At 48.3% G+C, this 17,376-nt stretch overlaps 2 protein-coding genes, 1 long non-coding RNA gene and 2 other non-coding genes across 7 annotated transcripts; 4 read left to right on the forward strand and 1 right to left on the reverse strand.

Moving 5' to 3' along the window:
- Positions 1 to 2,032, forward strand: LOC120962053 (uncharacterized). Its single transcript, XR_005752820.2, has 2 exons — positions 1 to 113; positions 1,085 to 2,032. It is a non-coding gene; the product is annotated as an uncharacterized lncRNA (long non-coding RNA).
- Positions 2,033 to 2,684: 652 nt separating this feature from the next.
- LOC109768027 (uncharacterized) lies at positions 2,685 to 5,407 on the reverse strand. The gene is made up of 2 exons (XM_020326758.4): positions 4,113 to 5,407; positions 2,685 to 3,618 (listed from the first exon to the last, which is right to left on the reverse strand). The coding sequence occupies exons 1-2, from the start codon at positions 4,200 to 4,202 to the stop codon at positions 2,920 to 2,922; spliced, it is 789 nt and encodes a 262-aa protein (XP_020182347.1). The 5' UTR covers positions 4,203 to 5,407; the 3' UTR covers positions 2,685 to 2,919.
- A 1,856-nt stretch (positions 5,408 to 7,263) lies between these two features.
- LOC109768030 (GPI-anchored protein LLG1) lies at positions 7,264 to 16,900 on the forward strand. 3 transcript variants are annotated; one of them, XR_012205715.1, is made up of 6 exons: positions 7,264 to 7,553; positions 7,666 to 7,725; positions 8,900 to 9,576; positions 9,762 to 9,821; positions 15,142 to 15,551; positions 15,633 to 16,900. XR_012205715.1 is itself a non-coding variant. In XM_040385898.3 (5 exons), exons 3-5 carry the CDS (start codon positions 9,489 to 9,491, stop codon positions 15,498 to 15,500), a joined length of 507 nt encoding a protein of 168 aa, XP_040241832.1. In that variant the 5' UTR covers positions 7,264 to 7,553; positions 7,666 to 7,725; positions 8,900 to 9,488; the 3' UTR covers positions 15,501 to 15,625. The 3 variants fall into 3 exon arrangements, 2 of the variants coding, with proteins under 2 accessions (XP_040241832.1, XP_020182349.1); XM_040385898.3 differs by lacking the exon at positions 15,633 to 16,900 and having other exon boundaries at positions 15,142 to 15,625; XM_020326760.3 differs by lacking the exons at positions 8,900 to 9,576; positions 9,762 to 9,821; positions 15,142 to 15,551; positions 15,633 to 16,900 and adding an exon at positions 8,218 to 8,823 and having other exon boundaries at positions 7,284 to 7,553.
- On the forward strand, positions 9,237 to 9,309 carry TRNAK-CUU (transfer RNA lysine (anticodon CUU)). The gene has a single exon. It is a non-coding gene; the product is annotated as a tRNA-Lys (tRNA).
- Positions 15,996 to 16,068, forward strand: TRNAK-CUU (transfer RNA lysine (anticodon CUU)). The gene has a single exon. It is a non-coding gene; the product is annotated as a tRNA-Lys (tRNA).
- Positions 16,901 to 17,376: the final 476 nt, after the last annotated feature.

Genomic DNA, 17,376 nt, shown 5'->3' on the forward strand with positions numbered 1-17,376 from the left:
CAACCTCATCGACCCGGAGACTGGGGAGCTGCTGAGGAAGATCCTTCTTTCCCTCCGGGCGTTCGCGCTCAGGCTCATCCACGGCAACGACTCTGCTGCAAACTCCGGACAAGGTAGTTAGTATATTTAGTGGTGTGTGCCATCTTCTCTGATGGCCGGATGAAGGAGCTAGTTGAGATGTCGGGATGTTAGTTGCTTGAATAATCTTGTATGCCAAACATTCTTCTTCGCTAGCTTCCATGGGATAATAACGGAATGGCTGAGCGTGTGGCCATTTTACATCCAACTCTTCGTAGGAAACCATGATCAAAGCATATATGGCTCATACAAAGTGATAGAATGAATGGCTATTAAACAACGTCGCTTTAATACGACGTCGTTTTAATACGGAAACCATTATTCGAGCATTGCTATAGGGTTTCGATCGAATGTTGGTTTCCGTATGATATTCTCCCCCTTGTACATAGCAATGCTCGAATGATAATCACACGCACAATATGTCTTTCTTCTTTCTCTCTCGTGATTCACTTAGGGTTAGTTCTTTTCTCTCTCGAATAATTAATAAGTTCACCCGCAAACCTTAGAAAACTCACACTAAAAAAGGTCTCCATCAATGGAGGTGATCTCCAGTGCCTGTTGCTAAGTTGTGCTCTTCTCGAGACATAGAGTGGTGCTCCTCCTTGTCAATTTTACGCATAGGGCAGGAGCTGTGCAGGTTGCAGCACCTGCGTGTGCACCATTGTGAACTGGAAATGATAGAGTTGCATGCTCCAAATCTTACCAAATTTGGGTTCGAGGAAGATCTCATGCAAATTGTGCTCAGTGATTGTCTGAGGTTGTCAGAGGCGACCTTTGTGTCGAACATGAGGACTCAAGAGTTCTATGATTATGATTTCGACGATTTGACCTTCACCTTCACCGAGCTTGCTCTTCCACATGTGCAAAAACTATTTCTACTTTTGAATTTTGACAAGGTTTTCTCTAGAAAGAAGTGCTTCCTTTTACTTTATTTAAACTTTGCTATCACAATATTGGATCTCAGTTTAATTATTAATTTTGTGCATGTGTACTGTTTCTCTTCCAGGTGCTAAGGTTCAGTGAAAACCAGACTAGCTTCATCAATTTGAGACATCTGAACATAAACCTTGAGCTCAGGTGGGATCCATATGATGATAGTTGGGTAATGGGGTTTCTTAATCTTTTCAAATTAGCACCTCTCTTAGAAGAATTGGAAATGCATGTAAGTAATTTAACTGTTGATTATGAACCTTTTTAACACATTAATTAGGATGTTGTGTGTTGCGTCTGTTTGACCCCCTCCCCCTTGAAGAATATGTATAGTGAAATTAACGGATATATGTGTGAGTTGGGTCGTGATAAATTTTGCCCTGCTACTATGAGGATGGTGACGGCTGTGCAAGGGCCCCTGCATCATCACCTCAAGAGTGTCCACATGTCTGGGTTTTGTGATGTATCGGGGCTGGCCGAGCTGACGCTATACATCCTTGGGAATGCTACTGTAATCAAGTATGGAGGTAGATCTAGTGGCGTAAGCCCACACTCTTCACAACGATGATATATATTCAGTCAGCAAGGCTGGTTGTATCGAGGGGGATCATTACCACGTCGATCAGAATAGGATGTTTGCAGAGCAAATCCTTGGCAGTGAGGAGTTCCGTCATATCGTCACCATCTTGTGAAGTACAATGCTGGGGCTGGAGCCTGGAGATGCTATTTATATATGCCGACGGTTGATGGATATGGGCGTGGTGGAAAAAGGATCGATCGGGAGCTTTATGAAGATTTATAATAATACTCAGAAGGGAAGCATCCATGTACAAGCCGAATGATTAATGCAGTAGTGTGTGCACCAAAATTCAGTGTTGTCTGCATTTTGGTTGTAATCTGGGTTAACTATGATTTCATCTTTTTTGGCTTTGCTATTATGAACATAAGCAGTTGGTAGCAATTTCAAGTGATATATATGTGGTACACTGTCATTAATGAAATCATGGAATCATTCATCTCATTCCATGCATGGTCCGTGTGCGATGCTGTCAAGATTAAATCATGGAATCATTCATCTCATTCCATGCATGGTCTGTGTGTGATGCTGTCAACATTCAGTGTTTTCCTTGCTGCAACTAGTCTTGCAGCAAGATTCTAGTTAAAAGTTCCTTTGCAATACTACATTCTTCCAACTAATGCAGACAAAATAAGAGCAGAGAAGCCACTCCTTCTAACTACACTGGAGAATCTAGTTTAGTTCTAAATAATCACTCACTAATTCCACCCTTCTAATTAACTGCACAGGGGATTCACCCTTGTAACCACTCCAATGCTTCAACAGAGAAGTTTGAGTAAGAGGGGAAGAGGGAACATGAAGGGAGTTCTGCATATTTTGGCCTAAAGAGTTGGATTTTGCCTTGCTTAAAATTAAAAGAATCACAGACGATGATTTAATTTTATCAAATCTCAGAATATTTTCTCGCTGGTTAAAAGAGGAAAAATGAGGGGACAGAGCCAACCATTAAAACAAAACATTATTTTAGTGCGAAACCCGTCTAAATTACTTGCAACTTCATACTTTTTCACTTCTTGCAAATCAAGAAATTAGTAGCATCTCAGCACGTACACTCGCAGTGCTATCATTATATAGGAAATCCACAAAAGGAGAGGGAACATCATGCAACCACGTCATATCAAAACAAATCCATCACCTCAGCAACATTACAGGAAATGACAAAATGGTTTTGACTTACAAAAGCCGCGATCTAAGACTGTGTAATAAGTATTCATAAATACTTCCAGGCTGATGATATTATTACGAAACCAGTCGATACATACATATCGTTCTTTGCTTCTCCTTGGAGGCAGGATATTGATCTCCACACTTCTTGCTGGGGGCTATTATCAGTCTTACTTCCTTACCTTTTTGGGCAGCCGGCATCCATTATGCGCGAGCTGGGTCACGTCGTGGACATGCATGATAGGAGACGGGGTCCTCACTCTTTCGCCCCGGAAACCATCCGCAAAGCCCATGATCACCTTCTTCTTCTTCCTGAAAAAGGAGTATCCTTTCACCTTCACAACGACCGACTTGAGGCCAATCTTGCTGGCAACTCGCCCCATGTGTTCCCCTGTTGCTTCACCAGCATACCGAGCAAGACGAGACCGCCCCTTTCGATCCTCCAAACAGCCAGCGGAAGCCCCAGCCTTCCTGTTCCCTTTGACGTCCGTCACAGTCACAAAGGTCTTCTTCCCCTTGAGCGTGACGTGGAGAACGTCCCTCTTTACTCGCGGAGCCCCTGCTGGCCGCAGCATTTCCATGTTAAACCGGCCGGACCTGCCATCACCGGCAGTGAATCCGGTTCCACCCATCCTGTCACCAATGGCTGTGAATCCGTTTCCACCCATCCTGCCATCACCAGCTGTGAATCCATTAACACCCATCCTGCCATCAGCAGCTGTAAATCCGTTTCCACCCATCCTGCCACCACCGGCTGTGAATCCGTTCTCAGCAAAGTGACGGGGAAAACCGCCGTCAGTCTGGTTCCGTGCTTGCATGATGAGGCGGCTCATCGGATCACCGGCGTTCGTGAGGCCCTGCAGTGGGCCCTGCAAAAGCACAAATCGAGATTCAAATTGTATCAAGCACCAGATAAACAAGACCGACCACTCTGTTGATGTCTCGGCAAAACTTGGAAAAAAAATGCAGAAAAAGTGTGTGTACGTATGGCAATGTATCAGCTAATAAGATTAAGGTTATAGTAGCAAGCATTTGCAGTCACCAACAGGCACCGGACTCGGTTAATTTGTTAGGTTAGCTGGAAATGGCAAAGGAGGTGTAAGTACAGTAGCAAAGAAACAAAGAAATTTTCACAAGAACTCCTCTGTTTTCGTCTCATCTTCTTCTAATCCCCATGAAATGAAATTACACCACCGGTTTGTGCCACTCGAGTTGAGAGGCCTAGCTCCTGAATTTATCTATCTGTTTCAGTTCATGAGATTCACTCTACCAACGTATTGCCGGCTAGATGGGTCTAATTAGCTGGAAATGCAACGGAAGGGAGCGATGTCGATCAGTTAGACCGGGGAGCTGGTAGACGTACCTTGTCAGTTGACAGCAGGCGCTGGGCGCCTGGTGAGGCGAGCGGTCGCAGGAGTGCTCGGCCGGCGAGCCCGAGGGCCCTCGCTGCCATCGCCGCCTGCTGGCCGGACGAGGATGAGATCCTCTATGGGCCGGCGGCAGCGGCAGGGAGCAGATCCGGCGGTGGCTTCGGTCCAAGTCGACACAGAGACGGTCGATGGAGGAGTTGTGCGGGGAAGAGCCGGTCGAGGAGGAGGGTGGTGGCTCCAGCGGCGGAGCGAGACGGGGAACGGCGGCGGCGGCGGGGATTGGAGTTCTTCTTTTAAAAAAAAATGGGGATTGGAGTTGAAGCTACGGGAAACCTAACGAGACGTGGGCGGCTGGGGAGAGAACTGTGTAGCTGATCCAATATCTTCAGGCCCATGAGCAAGTGGATGCAACAACGAAGGCCCGACCCAACCCATCTCTAGGCCGGCCCAGACAGGTTAATTGGTTGCCGAGCGGATCAATGGCTGGTTTAGCGCTTGTTCGTGACTGATCCGCTTCATCAAAATCAGCTTCGTTTGTCTCAATTTTTTTTTTCAAAATCAGCTTCGTACCATCGGATATGCAGTGTGGCATGAAATTTACCCTCGCGATTAGGGTTTGACCTACTCCGCCAGCGGCCGCCGGCGTTGAGTCCCTATACCGATCCACCGGCCTCTCCCTCGCCCCTCGTTATCTTCACTGGCGAGCGAGCGGAAGATATGGGAAAATTTACTTCAGGTGCTCAACAATGAGGGTAACTTATTTTCAATTTGAGGAATTCAATTTTTTAGGTAAAGGATTAAAGAGGGTGGGTTGAAACTTTTTGGGAAAGGGTTAGACTTCCTCTTAACTCGTCATGTGTTTGCGAACCCTTCGTGCTTTGAAAGTCAGTCTCCGTGTAGAACTACCTTGCCAACAAAAGTTTCTCTTGGATGTAAGAAGCACTTATATGGAGTATTTGCCATGAATTCTCTGGCACTGCCAGACCTACATGTTAGAAAATGGGCCACGGCCAGCCAACCCATAGAAAACACAGTGTGGTATTAAAAGTAAATTGGGCCATCAGAAAGAAAAAAGTAGGCATTCCTTTGTACCTGCCAACCCAGCTTTGGTTGTGTAGCTTCGCCACTGTTCTTCGAGATACTAAATCTCCAAGCTAGAGAGTCCGTGAGGCAGTGATCCTGTTGGGATCCAAAGCATTCGGGCATCCCTGTTAAAAAACATTTAGGCAAAGTTCTTTTGGCAAGTCTTCCTAACCGGGCAACCAATCTCAACTCGCATCGGTTTCACAAGTGACGCTCGTGTGCTCCCCATCTTGCCCTATCCTCTTCTCGAGAATCCTTCTCCACCTCTCATTTCTTATCCATAAGACACCACTCCTTCCTTCTACATCCACGATGCGCTGCTCATTGTCGCTGCAACCGCTCTCCTGCTTGATCTCCGCCAAAACTCGCCTTATCTTCCCTCACCATTCCCTAGCACCCTCACCTTTGTCACACATGAACTGCAATGAAGTCCGGGGGGTGCTACGTTCATGCCCACCACATGCTGCAATGGTGAATAGCTAGGTGGTGAAACGGTGGTGTCGGGACGTTGCGACGGCGGTGATCGCGCACTGCAACTGCGGCCGCCGCATGCTGGAACTGGCGGGCGGGATGTCGCTACACTACTAGGGAAAAGCTTATAGGCAGACGCTTACTAGTAGCGCGGGTTTATACCCCTCGCTACTGCTACTTACTAGTAGCGCGGGTTTTTACCCCTCGCTGCTACTAAGTTGATAATAGTAGCGCGGGTTTTTAACCCTCGCTACTACTAAGCGGTTTCTACCGTGCCCCCCGGGACATGCCATAGTAGTAGCGAGGGGTATACTACTACAAAATTTATAGTAGTAGCGCGGGTTTATACTCCTCGCTACTACTAACTACGAGGTAGGTTAAGTCCCCATATCCTCGGCCGAATCCCTCCTCTCTCCCTCACTCTCCTCCTCTCTCCATAGGCTCTCCGGTGATGAGGTGCTCCTGCCCAAGCACATCTCCTCCTCCATGCCGCCCAACAAGTCCGCCTCCTCACGTCGCTGGCGTCCAGGAGCTCGCCCGTCTTCCCCGTCGCCTCCACGCCACCACGACGGAGCACCTCACCGCCGGTGAGCAGCCCCGATGCGCCCTCTATCTCCTTCCTTTCTCCCTTGTTTCTCTTTTTCCCTCTCCCTCTCCCTTCGATTTTACTCACCTCCCATGCCCATGCCTGCGCAGGTCGTCGACATGGCCAACCAGGAGCTCTCCGCCTTGGCCGCGAAGAGGATCCTCACACCGTTGTCTTGCTCTACACTGGATCCGGTCCCTCTCCAACAACCATCGCCGGATCTGGTCTGCCGCTACCCGTCCGCACCTCCAACGACCCCTGTCGTCGCTGGATCGAACCATTGACACCATTGACAACATGCACGGGGTCGAGATTAATTATTTTTTTTGGTTTTTGAAATTAATATTTGTATCGCGGGTCACAGACACGCGCTACTATTAACACACGTACTAGTAGCGCAGGATGCACCGCGCTACTACTACCAGTTAGCTGTAGCGTCGTAGTAGTTGCGCGGGCACCCGCGCTACTACTAGCTGTTTAAGCCGCGCTACTACTAGGCTTTCTCCTAGTAGTGCTACCCTGCTCGCCGCGTCTGGATCCGGTGGAGGTGATGTTGGAATCGTAGATGTGAATTGCTACTACTGGAGACTTGGTATGCCGATTCTGAAGGCTCTTGGTGTTGCGACCAGTGGCGAGCGATGGTGCGCAACCGGCGGAGGCGATGTTAGAACCACCATATATCAGTGTTGCGACCGGCGGCGAAGCTGCAACCATCAACAGAAAAAATCTTCAACCGGCGATAGACAAAGCTTCAACCGACCATTGCACAACTGGCAAAGTTGCAACCGTCGATCGAAAAGGCTTCAACTAGCGAGAGAAAAAGTGTCAACTGATGATACAGAAAGCTTCAACCGGCCACTTAGCAACCAACAAAGCTGCAAATATCGATAGAAAAAACTTCAACCAATGACAAAGAAAGCTTCAACCCTCACGGCGAGCCAATGATGCACACGACGGGATTGCACCCGCGTGATACCGTTAAGTAGATGGAATAAGTCACAAAAAAATGACATGTCGTCGTCGTCGTCGACTCGTCGCCTTTGAAGTGCTAGCGGTGACCAGAGGTTCCCGTATACGCACCACACACTAGTCCACTATAGAACAGAGTGCCAAGCCATCTTCGCGCCCAGGGCAGCCTGCGCAAGTTGACCGTGGACCCGTGGTGCTCGCCCAAGAACGGAACCACCCGCTGGAGAGGCTCCAGGGATGGCGCTGACCCGGCTGTTCATCTCCCTCTTCCCCACCGCCGTCCTGGCCGGACTCGCCTCCGCCTCCGCGTCGCCCTTCCTGTCTGGTCCGTGCGTGCTCCGGTGCTCCCGTCTCAACTACTCCGCAGTCCGCACTAGTATTTTGCTTCTTGGAGCGAACTGTGATGGGTTTGCTCTGTTTTCTTTGTGCTTGAGCAGACAGCTTATTCCAGGGCAGCACCGGATCGACGGGGAGGAGCTTGCTGCAGACCAAGAATGGTACGTACGTTGCTTCCTTTCTTCCTCTTGCTAAGTTTAACCCCATGACAGTTTCAGGATGGGTGGAGGGATTTTGTTCGCTTGGTTTTAGTGATACAGAATTACAGAAGATGTGGTTGGAAGAGATACTCTGTCTGTATGACATCGTTGACTGACGGTGACTTGGTGCGGACACTAAAAATACTGAATCCACATGCTTGTTAACTGAATATAACTCTATTGATTGTGCTCATATGCGCTTAGGATTGAAGAGTCTGATGTGGAGTTTCTAGACTTCTAAAAACAGAGTTTGACCGGAAACTACCAATGGAAATTACCAACTAGCCTAGTGAAAGTTGGGACTCCAGAATTCAAATTCCTATACATTACTTGAAGCCAAGATTTCCATCCTTGGATAGGAAAAAACAGACATAGTACTACTTCTCACCATGTTCAGGACTTCCTGTACCTTCGTCTGATACGCTTCTGTTTATTCGTATCCATGATTATCAGACTGCCCTATGAGCTTCGAGACCCAGAACTACACGATCCTCACAAACAAGTGCAAAAGGCCACAATACCCTCCTACCGAATGTTGTGATGCTTTCAAGGAATTTGCGTGCCCATTTGCCGCGTATATCAACAACCAGAGCACTAACTGTGCAGACACAATGTTCAGCTACATCGACTTCCGTGGCTACCCAAAAGGCCTGTTCGCCAACGAGTGCCTAAAAGGAAAGGAAGGGGTTTCTTGCGAAGGCATCCCAGCGGTAGACACCGGCGTGCCCAGTGGCGGGCGACAAGTTCAAGGGGTTTCGCGTCCTTTGGTTGTGCTCCTGTGTGGACTAGGAGCATTGTTGTTCCCTTGAGTGGTGTGATTCCCTGGACTTCTCCAAAGATGGCGTGTTGTCAGTTGTAAGTAGTAAGGCTTAGGATTCATTTGCTTCTCCTTGACACTCTCTTCCATTGCTATAATGTGTCCATTTGTTACAGAACTACATGACATCTTAAGATTCAACATTATATGGATGATCACATCCTGCTATTGGGAGAGTGCACATCCGAATTGTAAATCAGGGAATCAAATATCAATTAACTATTTTCCAGTCTAGCTGATAATTGTGTGTTCATTTGTTACTGCATTGCCATGTTCATGTATTTATATGTATGGTGCCTACTGGATATGTTTTTCCAGGCAGTACTGCAATCGAGGTGGCGTTTTAGAGCATCTTCAGCCGTGCCCTTCAGTCCTTCTCACATAAGCACATCATGTTCAGAACATTGGCCGGAAGAATCTCTGCACCTTGCTCATAGCAGCCACCGCCTGCCCTCCGATGCCGTAGACGTGCCCAGCATGCTAATCAGTCAATCACCCAATCGCATGCAGGGAACTAGCTTAATTTCCTGTGGAACTTTTCGGTCGTCTCCTCAAAAATCTTGCCTACGCTAAGCGCATGTACTACTTTTATTTATGTTCACATCACTTGAGAAAACACAGTTAAGGATAGCAAATTTGGAAAATTTAGCAAATTGCCCGTCTAGCTCAGTTGGTAGAGCGCAAGGCTCTTAACCTTGTGGTCTTGGGTTCGAGCCCCAAGGTGGGCGATTTTTCTTTTTTTTTGCACTTGTTGGCCTTAACAAAAGCTCATTTTCGCGTTCATTTTAACTTCATCATTATAGGTCCCAATATCCGCACCACGCCCACTAACGAACAGAGTGGCAAGCCATCTCGTGGTGCTCGCCAAAAAACCACCACCTGAAACAGCTCCAGCAGCTAGCGAGCGATGGCGCTGACCCGTCGGTTCATCTTCCTCTTCGCTGCCGCCATCCTGGCCGGACTTGCCTCCGCCTCGGCGTCGCCCTTCCTGTCTGGTCCGTGCGTGATCCGGTACTCCCGACTACTCCGCAGTACTCCCTCCGTCCCATAATATAAGAACACTTTTCAAGGTATGTTAGTTTGAAAACCGTTCTTATATTATGGAATGGAGAGGGAGTAGTATTTTGCTTCTTGGAGCGAGCTGTGATGGGTTTGTTCTGTTTTCTTGGTGCTTGAGCAGACAGCGTATTGCAGGCCAGCACCGGATCTACTGGGAGGAGCTTGCTGCAGACCAATAATGGTAGTAGTTTCCTTTCTTCCTCTTGCTAAGTTGAACCCCATGACAGTTTCCGGATAGGTGCGACCATGGGTGGAGGGATTTGGTCTGGCTTTAGTGATACAGAATTACAGACGATCTGGTTAGAAGAGATGCTCCGTGTTAACTGACTTGGGGCGGATTTGATGGCGCAGACGCTGAAGATACTGAATCCACATGCTTAACTGAATATAACTCTCTTGATTGTGCTCATATGCGCTTAGGATAGTTGAAACACAGGGTTTAGGGTTTTGCGTGGGTGGTTGACATCTAGCCTCACGTCTCTATATATAGATGATCACAATTACAATTACATACGTATACAAATACGTGTACAAGGACAATATACTAGACTCTACTTTACATGCCCCCTCAATCTGAACTACATACAAGATTCAGATTGGTTCTAAAACGGTCTAGCATCTGTCTAGTAGCAGGTTTAGTAAATACATCCGCTAACTGATCATCTGTAGAAATAAACCTGACTTCCAGTTCACAAGCAGCTACTCGTTCTCTCACAAAGTGGAAATCAATCTCAATGTGTTTGGTCCGAGCATGAAACACTGGATTCGCCGTCAGGTAAGTTGCCTCTAAGTTATCACACCACAATATAGGAGTGCGCTGCCGTGGGACTCCAAGTTTTGTGAGAACTGAGTCTATCCAAATGGCTTCAGCCGCGCCATTGGCCAATGCCTTATACTCTGCCTCGGTGCTTGATCTCGAGACTGTGGGTTGCTTCTTCGAGCTCCAAGATACAAGGTTAGGTCCAACAAATATAGCAAAACCACCAGTGGAGCGCCTATCATCAACACAGCCTGCCCAGTCTGCATCGGTGAATATACTCACTCCAGTAAATATAGACTTACGAATCCGTAGTCCCATGTCTAGCGTACCTTTGACATATCTCAGAATACGCTTGACTGCTTCTCAATGATCCTCCGTTGGCTGAGACAGGAACTGACACACTTTATTCACTGCGAAGGAGATATCAGGACGAGTGAGGGTCAAATACTGAAGTGCCCCAACCACACTGCGATACCGAAAGGAGTCATCTCTACCCAGTAGTGCACCACTATGACGTGAGAGACTCTCGGATGTAGCAAGCGGAGTGGAAGTGGCCTTGCAGTTCTCCATGTTGACGCGATGAAGAAGATCTAAAGCATACTTTTTCTGCGTCAAGGTCATGCCCCCCTGAATGAAAGGACGCTTCCAAACCAAGAAAGTACTCGAGGCGACCCAAATCTTTGATGGGAAAGCTAGCAGACAACGACTGCACAAGACGATCCACCACGGCGCGGGGGTAGAGCCAGCAATCACAATATCATCAACGTACACCAGCATGTATATCTGTATAGTACCCTGGGAGAAGATGAACAAAGATGCATCTAATCTGGAAGCAACAAAACCGAGCTGCGAAAGGCGCTGACTCAAACGAGCATACCAGGCACGGGGTGACTGCTTGAGACCATAAATAGACCGTTGAAGTTTGCAGACATGAGAGGGATAAGTGGCATCCTCGAACCCAGGTGGCTGCTGCATGTACACATCTTCGGCCAAGAACCCATGTAAAAAGGCATTGCTCACATCAATCTGTCGGAGGCTCCAGCCACGAGACACATCAAGAGACAAAACCAAGCGAATCGTGGCAGGCTTCACCACCGGGCTAAAAGTATCTCCGTAGTCAATCCCGTGCTGTTGAGTGAAACCACGAGCAACAAGACGAGCTTTGTGCTTATCAACAGACCCATCCGGACGATGCTTGGTTTTGAAAATCCACTTGCAGCTCACAATATTAACACCAGGTGGCCGAGGCACCAACACCCAGGTGTTAGTGTGACGGAGAGCAGCAAACTCCTCGGACATGGCGGCACGCCAGGCAGGTTCACCCAGAGCATCACGATGGGAAACCGGCGTGGTGAAGAAGGCACGACGGCGAGAGTCGTATCGAACCGTGCCATCAGTGTAAGACTTCTCCTTGCGCGTATGATCACGATGGCGTGTAACCATAGCATGCGCCGGAGCTGCATCGCCGGTAAGAGAAGACGACGACGACGAGGGCTCGGCCGAGGGTGTCGCGGCTGAGGGGACCTCGGCAAGAGGCGACACGGGCCGAGAGACGATGGTGTGCTGGACCGGCCCAGGCGAGGGCGGCGGCCCAGGCGACGGACCGGGCGAGGGTGGCAACCCAGCCGCGCCGGGCGAGGGTGGCGACCCAGCCGCGTCCGCGGTCACGCCATCAGGCGAGGCAGCCGCGCCTGCCTCGGGCGGAGGGACATGCACGTCGGGCGCATCAGGAGGCGTCGGAGCAGCAACATGTACCTGGGGGGAACTCAAAGCAATATCACCTGCAAAAGACAAGTTAGATGACAAATAGGACAGGTCATATTTACGCACATGGACATCCGGAACCGGTTCATCGGAGGGAAAAGTGAGTGCATGTTCAAGAGAAGCAGGATCAACCGAAACGTCGGGTTGAGAGTAAGGGAACACAGTCTCGTCGAAAACAACATCACGAGAGATGTATATCCGACCGGAGGTACGGTCAAGACACTTATAGCCCTTATGCAAAGGACTATAGCCAAGGAAAACACACATCTTGGACCGAAACTCAAGCTTGTGAGCATTGTACTTGCGGAGACTAGGCCAGCAAGCACACCCAAAAATCCGAAGGGAGGAGTAGTTGGGCTGAACATGAAACAGACGGAACAAAGGTGTGTCCTTATTGAGAACCGGAGTGGGTATACGGTTGATGAGGTAACATGCCGTAAGGAAAGCCTCATCCCAAAACCGAAGTGGAAGAGAGGAGTGCGCAAGCAAGGCAAGACCGGTCTCGACCAAATGTCGGTGTTTGCGCTCGGCAATACCGTTCTGCTGAGAGGTATGCGGACATGACACTCGGTGAGAGATACCCGTGCGTTGAAAGTAGCGATGGAGTTTGTGGTATTCACCACCCCAGTCGGACCGAACGGCTTTGATTTTATAATCCAGAAGGCGTTCGACATGAGCCTGAAAGTTGTAGAAAACTTGCTCAACATCAGACTTGTGTTTAAGCAAATAAATCCAGGTGAAGCACATGTAGTCATCAATAAAACTAACATAATATTTGTACCCTCCCGACGAAGCAAGAGCGGGACCCCAAACATCTGAATGTATTAATTCAAGAGGTACAGTAGTGATGTGAAACAAAGTAGAATAAGGTAGTTGATGACTCTTAGCACGCTGACAGGCATCACAAACTAACGATGAATTATTTGAACTAGAACACGGAAGTTCATGACTCCGAACAATGGAAGTGACCACATTATTTGTAGGATGACCAAGACGTTGATGCCATTGCGACGACGAAACTCGAACACCGGAGGAGGCACGATGAGACGATGAAGATGACGCACGAGCGAAGGGGACTGGATAGACCCCCCCCCCCCCCCCCCCCGCGTAACTTCTACCGTGAAGGATGATGCGCCTGGTTGCTTTGTCCTTAACAAGGAAAAAACGATGGTGAAATTCAACAAACACGTCATTATCACAAAGAAGACAATAAACAGAGAGAAGATGCTGGCTGATGTGTGGAACATGAAGGATGTTACGCAGTTTAAGAGATGAACCGGGTAAACGCGAATGACCAATGTGTGAAATAGACAAACCTGCACCATTGGCCACCTGAACCTGATCCTTGCCGTCATAGCGCTCATGAACCTGGAGGCGCTCAAGATCATTAGTCAAGTGATCCGTAGCCCCGGTATCCAACACCCAAGGAAAGTCGACGGTGTTGGTGGAGGCCGAGTTGGCGGAGCGGGAGTTGTGATCCTGATCATAGCGCTTGCGACAGTCGTCGGCTTCATGGCCCCAGTTCTTGCAAATTTGGCACCGAGGACACCAGCGGTTGCGACGCCCACCGCCTCCGCCGTTGTTGCTGGCATTGCCCCCTCTACCTTGCCGGCCATTGCCGGCATAACCAGCGTTGCGGTCACGGCCGCCGGTGTTGCCGCCATTACCGCCCTGGCTGGCCATGTCCATCAGCCGGGCGTCCCCCCCCCCCCGGGGGAGGGATAGGGATCGGAGTAGGGCATGCGTCCGCCCGGGTCACGGCGTTCGCGGAGGGAGACCACCCCTCCACCGCACTCTGTTGTGCCTGCAGCGCCTCGAAGGACAGTACCAATGAGTAAAAACTGGAGTAGGGCATGGGTGCATTACTCACGCCCAAGGAGGCGGCGATGGAGTTGTAGGCGGAGCCGAGGCCGGTGAGGATGTGATCGATAAGCTCATCATCACGGATCGGAGAGCCGGCGGCGGCCATAGTGTCGGCCAGGGCCTTCATCTTGTGCATGTATTCCGCGGCAGACAGATCGTCCTTCCTCAGCGACTGAAGTTGCCGCCGGATGTGGCGGACATTGGCGCGGCTCTGGGCGCCGAACATGGCGGCGACGGCTGTCCACACCGCATGCGCCGACTCGCAGCCAATAAGTTGGCATGCAATATCCTCATCCATGGAGGTGAGAAGAAGCCCCTTGACGCGCTGATCTTGAACCCACCATTGGTGGTACTCCGGGTTGGCGACGGTGGTAGCAGCGTCGCCGGTGCCGACAACGAGTGTTTTGGCCGGTGCCGCCTTGATGCCATCGAGGTGTCCGTGGAGGTTGGCACCGGCAAGAACGGTGCTGGTGATGCCCCCCAGAGCATGAAGTTGTGGCGACCGAGGCGGACGGAGATCGTCGGGACGGCGAGCGCGGCGGGGATCGAGGCGACGGGAGAAGAGACGATGGCGCCGCTAGTTTGGGCGACGGACATAGCGGCGGACGACATCGCAGCGGCGGCGGAGCAAGTCGCGGAAGATGGCTCGCGCGGCAGCGCGGTTAGATGTCTCGCGCGGCAACAACAGCGGGCGGATGGATGCCGATGGATAGCTAGCTCACACGGCGCTGATGGATGGCTAGCTTGCACGGATGGATGGCTAGCTTGCAATTGGAAGCAGCGGCTGCGCGGAGAGAGGTTCGGGCGGCGGCGCGAGGTACTGGCGGCGGCGGCGGCCCGACCTGGCTGATACCAAGTTGAAACACAAGGTTTAGGGTTTCTAGACTCATAAAAACAGAGTTCGACCGTAAACTACCAATGGAAATTACCAACTATCCTATTAAAGGTTGGAACTCTAAAATTCAAAATCCCATACATTACTTGAAAGTTGAAACCAAGATTTCCATCCTTGCATATAGAAAAAAAGGAGACATACTACTACATCTCACCATGTTCAGGACTTCCAGTACCTTCATCTGATATGCTTCCGTTTATTCTTGTCCATGCTGATCAGGCTGCCCTATGAGCTTCGAGTCCCAGGACTATACAATAATCACAAGCAGGTGCAAAGCGCCACAGTATCCTTCTAAGGAATGTTGTGATGCTTTCAAGGAATTTGCATGCCCATTTGCCGTCTACATCAACAACCAGAGCACCAACTGTGCAGACGCTATGTTTTCCTACATCAACTTGCATGGCTCGTACCCAGCAGGCCTATTCGGCACCGAGTGCGTCAAAGGCAAGGAAGGGGTTTCCTGCGAAGGCGTCCCAGGGAAAGGCGCCGGCGTGCCAAGTGGCGGACGGCGAGCTCAAGGGAGTATCCGTTCTTTGGTTCCTATCTTGTGTGGGCTAGGAGCATTGTTGTTCCATTGAGTGGTGATACCTTGCACTTCTCCAAAGATGGCATGTTGTCCGCTGCAAGTTGTAAGTAGTAAGACTTAGAATCAATTTGGTTCTCCTTGGCGCTCATTTGCTAATGCATTGCCATGTTCATTTTATATGTAGTGCCATTTGGATATGTTTTTCCATGTAGCAATGCAATCGAGATGGCGTCTTAGAGCATCTTCATTCATGCCCTTCACGCATAAGCACATCATGTTCAGAACATTGGCCCGAAGAATCTCTGCACCTTGCTCAAAGCAGCCACCAACTGCCCTCCGGCGCTGTAGACATGCCCAACATAGCAAATAGGAACAATCAGTCAATCACCCAATGACATGCAGGGAACTACCTTAATTTCCTGTGGAACTTTTCGGTTGTCTGTTCTACAGCTTGCCTATGGTAAACTTGAGCGCATGTACTACTTTACGTTCACATCACTTGAGAAAATGGAAGTCAGGAATGAAAAGTTGGAAAATTTAGCAAATTGCCCGTCTAGCTCAGTTGGTAGAGCGCAAGGCTCTTAACCTTGTGGTCTTGGGTTCGAGCCCCAAGGTGGGCGATTTTTCTTTTTTTTTGCACTTGTTGGCCTTAACAAAAGCTCATTTTCACATTCATCTTCATTCTAACTTTCTTTTCTGTGTATTTCCCGATTTACCATGTTAACTTGTTCATTTTTGCGTTTCATTTATTTCCTGATTTACCATGCATTTTTTTTCATATCTAAACATAAACAACCCATAAGTTCTGAACATCTAGGCATTTTAGTTATTTATCTGTTGGTAATTCTCATGTATAAATCTTATATTTTTATTAATTTGGCTGTCTATTTTTTTGGTGTTTGCAAAGCCCATTTTGACATTAATGTTGATTTTTATTTCTTCGTTTTTGCTTTGCATTTATTTCTTGATTTATTTAGGCATTTTTAGATGAATTATTTTAGGTCCGTTCATTTCTTACATGTCTAAATAACCCATAAGTGTTGAACATCTAGGCGTATTACATTCACATATGTAATTCGTCGGTTGAAAATCAAATTATTATTTTGCTTCCTATTTTAGTTATGGGTTGTAACTCTGATGTATAAACATTCAATTTTTATTGATTTAGCTTTGGCTTCCTATTTTACTTTTTGGTGTTTGCAAAGCCCATTTTGAAATTAATGTTTTAATATTTTCTGATGTTGTACCTATTGTCCATGCATCTTGGATTTATGTAGGCACATTTCTTAGACTAATTAGTTATTTTTAAAATTTTCATTTCTAATACCTATTTTTAAACTTCGTATAAACCCATGTGTTTGGCGTGGCTAGATTTGTTACGATCATTTTTTTGAAGTTCGCCAGGGGAGGAGGGGAAAGCCCCTCCACCACCTGAATTTTATTGCATTTCCATCTCAGGGACAATACAAGCCTTCATATGCCATTTTGTCTTGTGATATAGTGATTTTTAAGTGTCTGACGTTTCCAGGCATTAAAGGCTTGTATTGTCCAAATATACATCTAGTCAAAATATTGTGATTTCTTTTTTCTGAAAAAAAATGTATTGTGATCTAACCCTGCAAAAAAAAGTATTGTGATGTATTTTTACCTTATACTCCTTCCATATACAATCAAATCCTATTGTGTATCTCCTCCGTGCTTGCATGTGGGCAAGTATATATATTTAGGTGTCTTAAGTCGATTACTGATTTTTTTTTTCAAGTCAGAAGATTTTTAGCATTGATTTTCTATCCTCCGTAAACAATGTGGTTCGTGGCTTGACCGGCTTAGAAATCACCCACACAACCTAAGAATAGAGAATCAGCCGGTCGGTCTCAAGTATCATCGACACACCACACTCTTGAATTTTACAAAACAAGAGAACACCA

This window comes from Aegilops tauschii, chromosome 3, assembly GCF_002575655.3.
Source record: "Aegilops tauschii subsp. strangulata cultivar AL8/78 chromosome 3, Aet v6.0, whole genome shotgun sequence".
Taxonomy (NCBI): domain Eukaryota; kingdom Viridiplantae; phylum Streptophyta; class Magnoliopsida; order Poales; family Poaceae; genus Aegilops; species Aegilops tauschii.

What these genes read in the sequence shown, in the direction of transcription:
- LOC109768027 (XM_020326758.4), bottom strand. Translation starts at nt 4,202, where the DNA reads ATGGCAGCGAGGGCCCTCGGGCTCGCCGGCCGAGCACTCCTGCGACCG. An exon ending in GCCTGCTGTCAACTGACAAG is followed by an intron (nt 3,619 to 4,112) that starts GTACGTCTACCA and finishes GTGCTTTTGCAG; the next exon opens with GGCCCACTGCAGGGCCTCAC.
- LOC109768030 (XM_040385898.3), top strand. Translation starts at nt 9,489, where the DNA reads ATGGCGCTGACCCGTCGGTTCATCTTCCTCTTCGCTGCCGCCATCCTG. An exon ending in GGCGTCGCCCTTCCTGTCTG is followed by an intron (nt 9,577 to 9,761) that starts GTCCGTGCGTGA and finishes GTGCTTGAGCAG; the next exon opens with ACAGCGTATTGCAGGCCAGC. An exon ending in CTTGCTGCAGACCAATAATG is followed by an intron (nt 9,822 to 15,141) that starts GTAGTAGTTTCC and finishes CATGCTGATCAG; the next exon opens with GCTGCCCTATGAGCTTCGAG.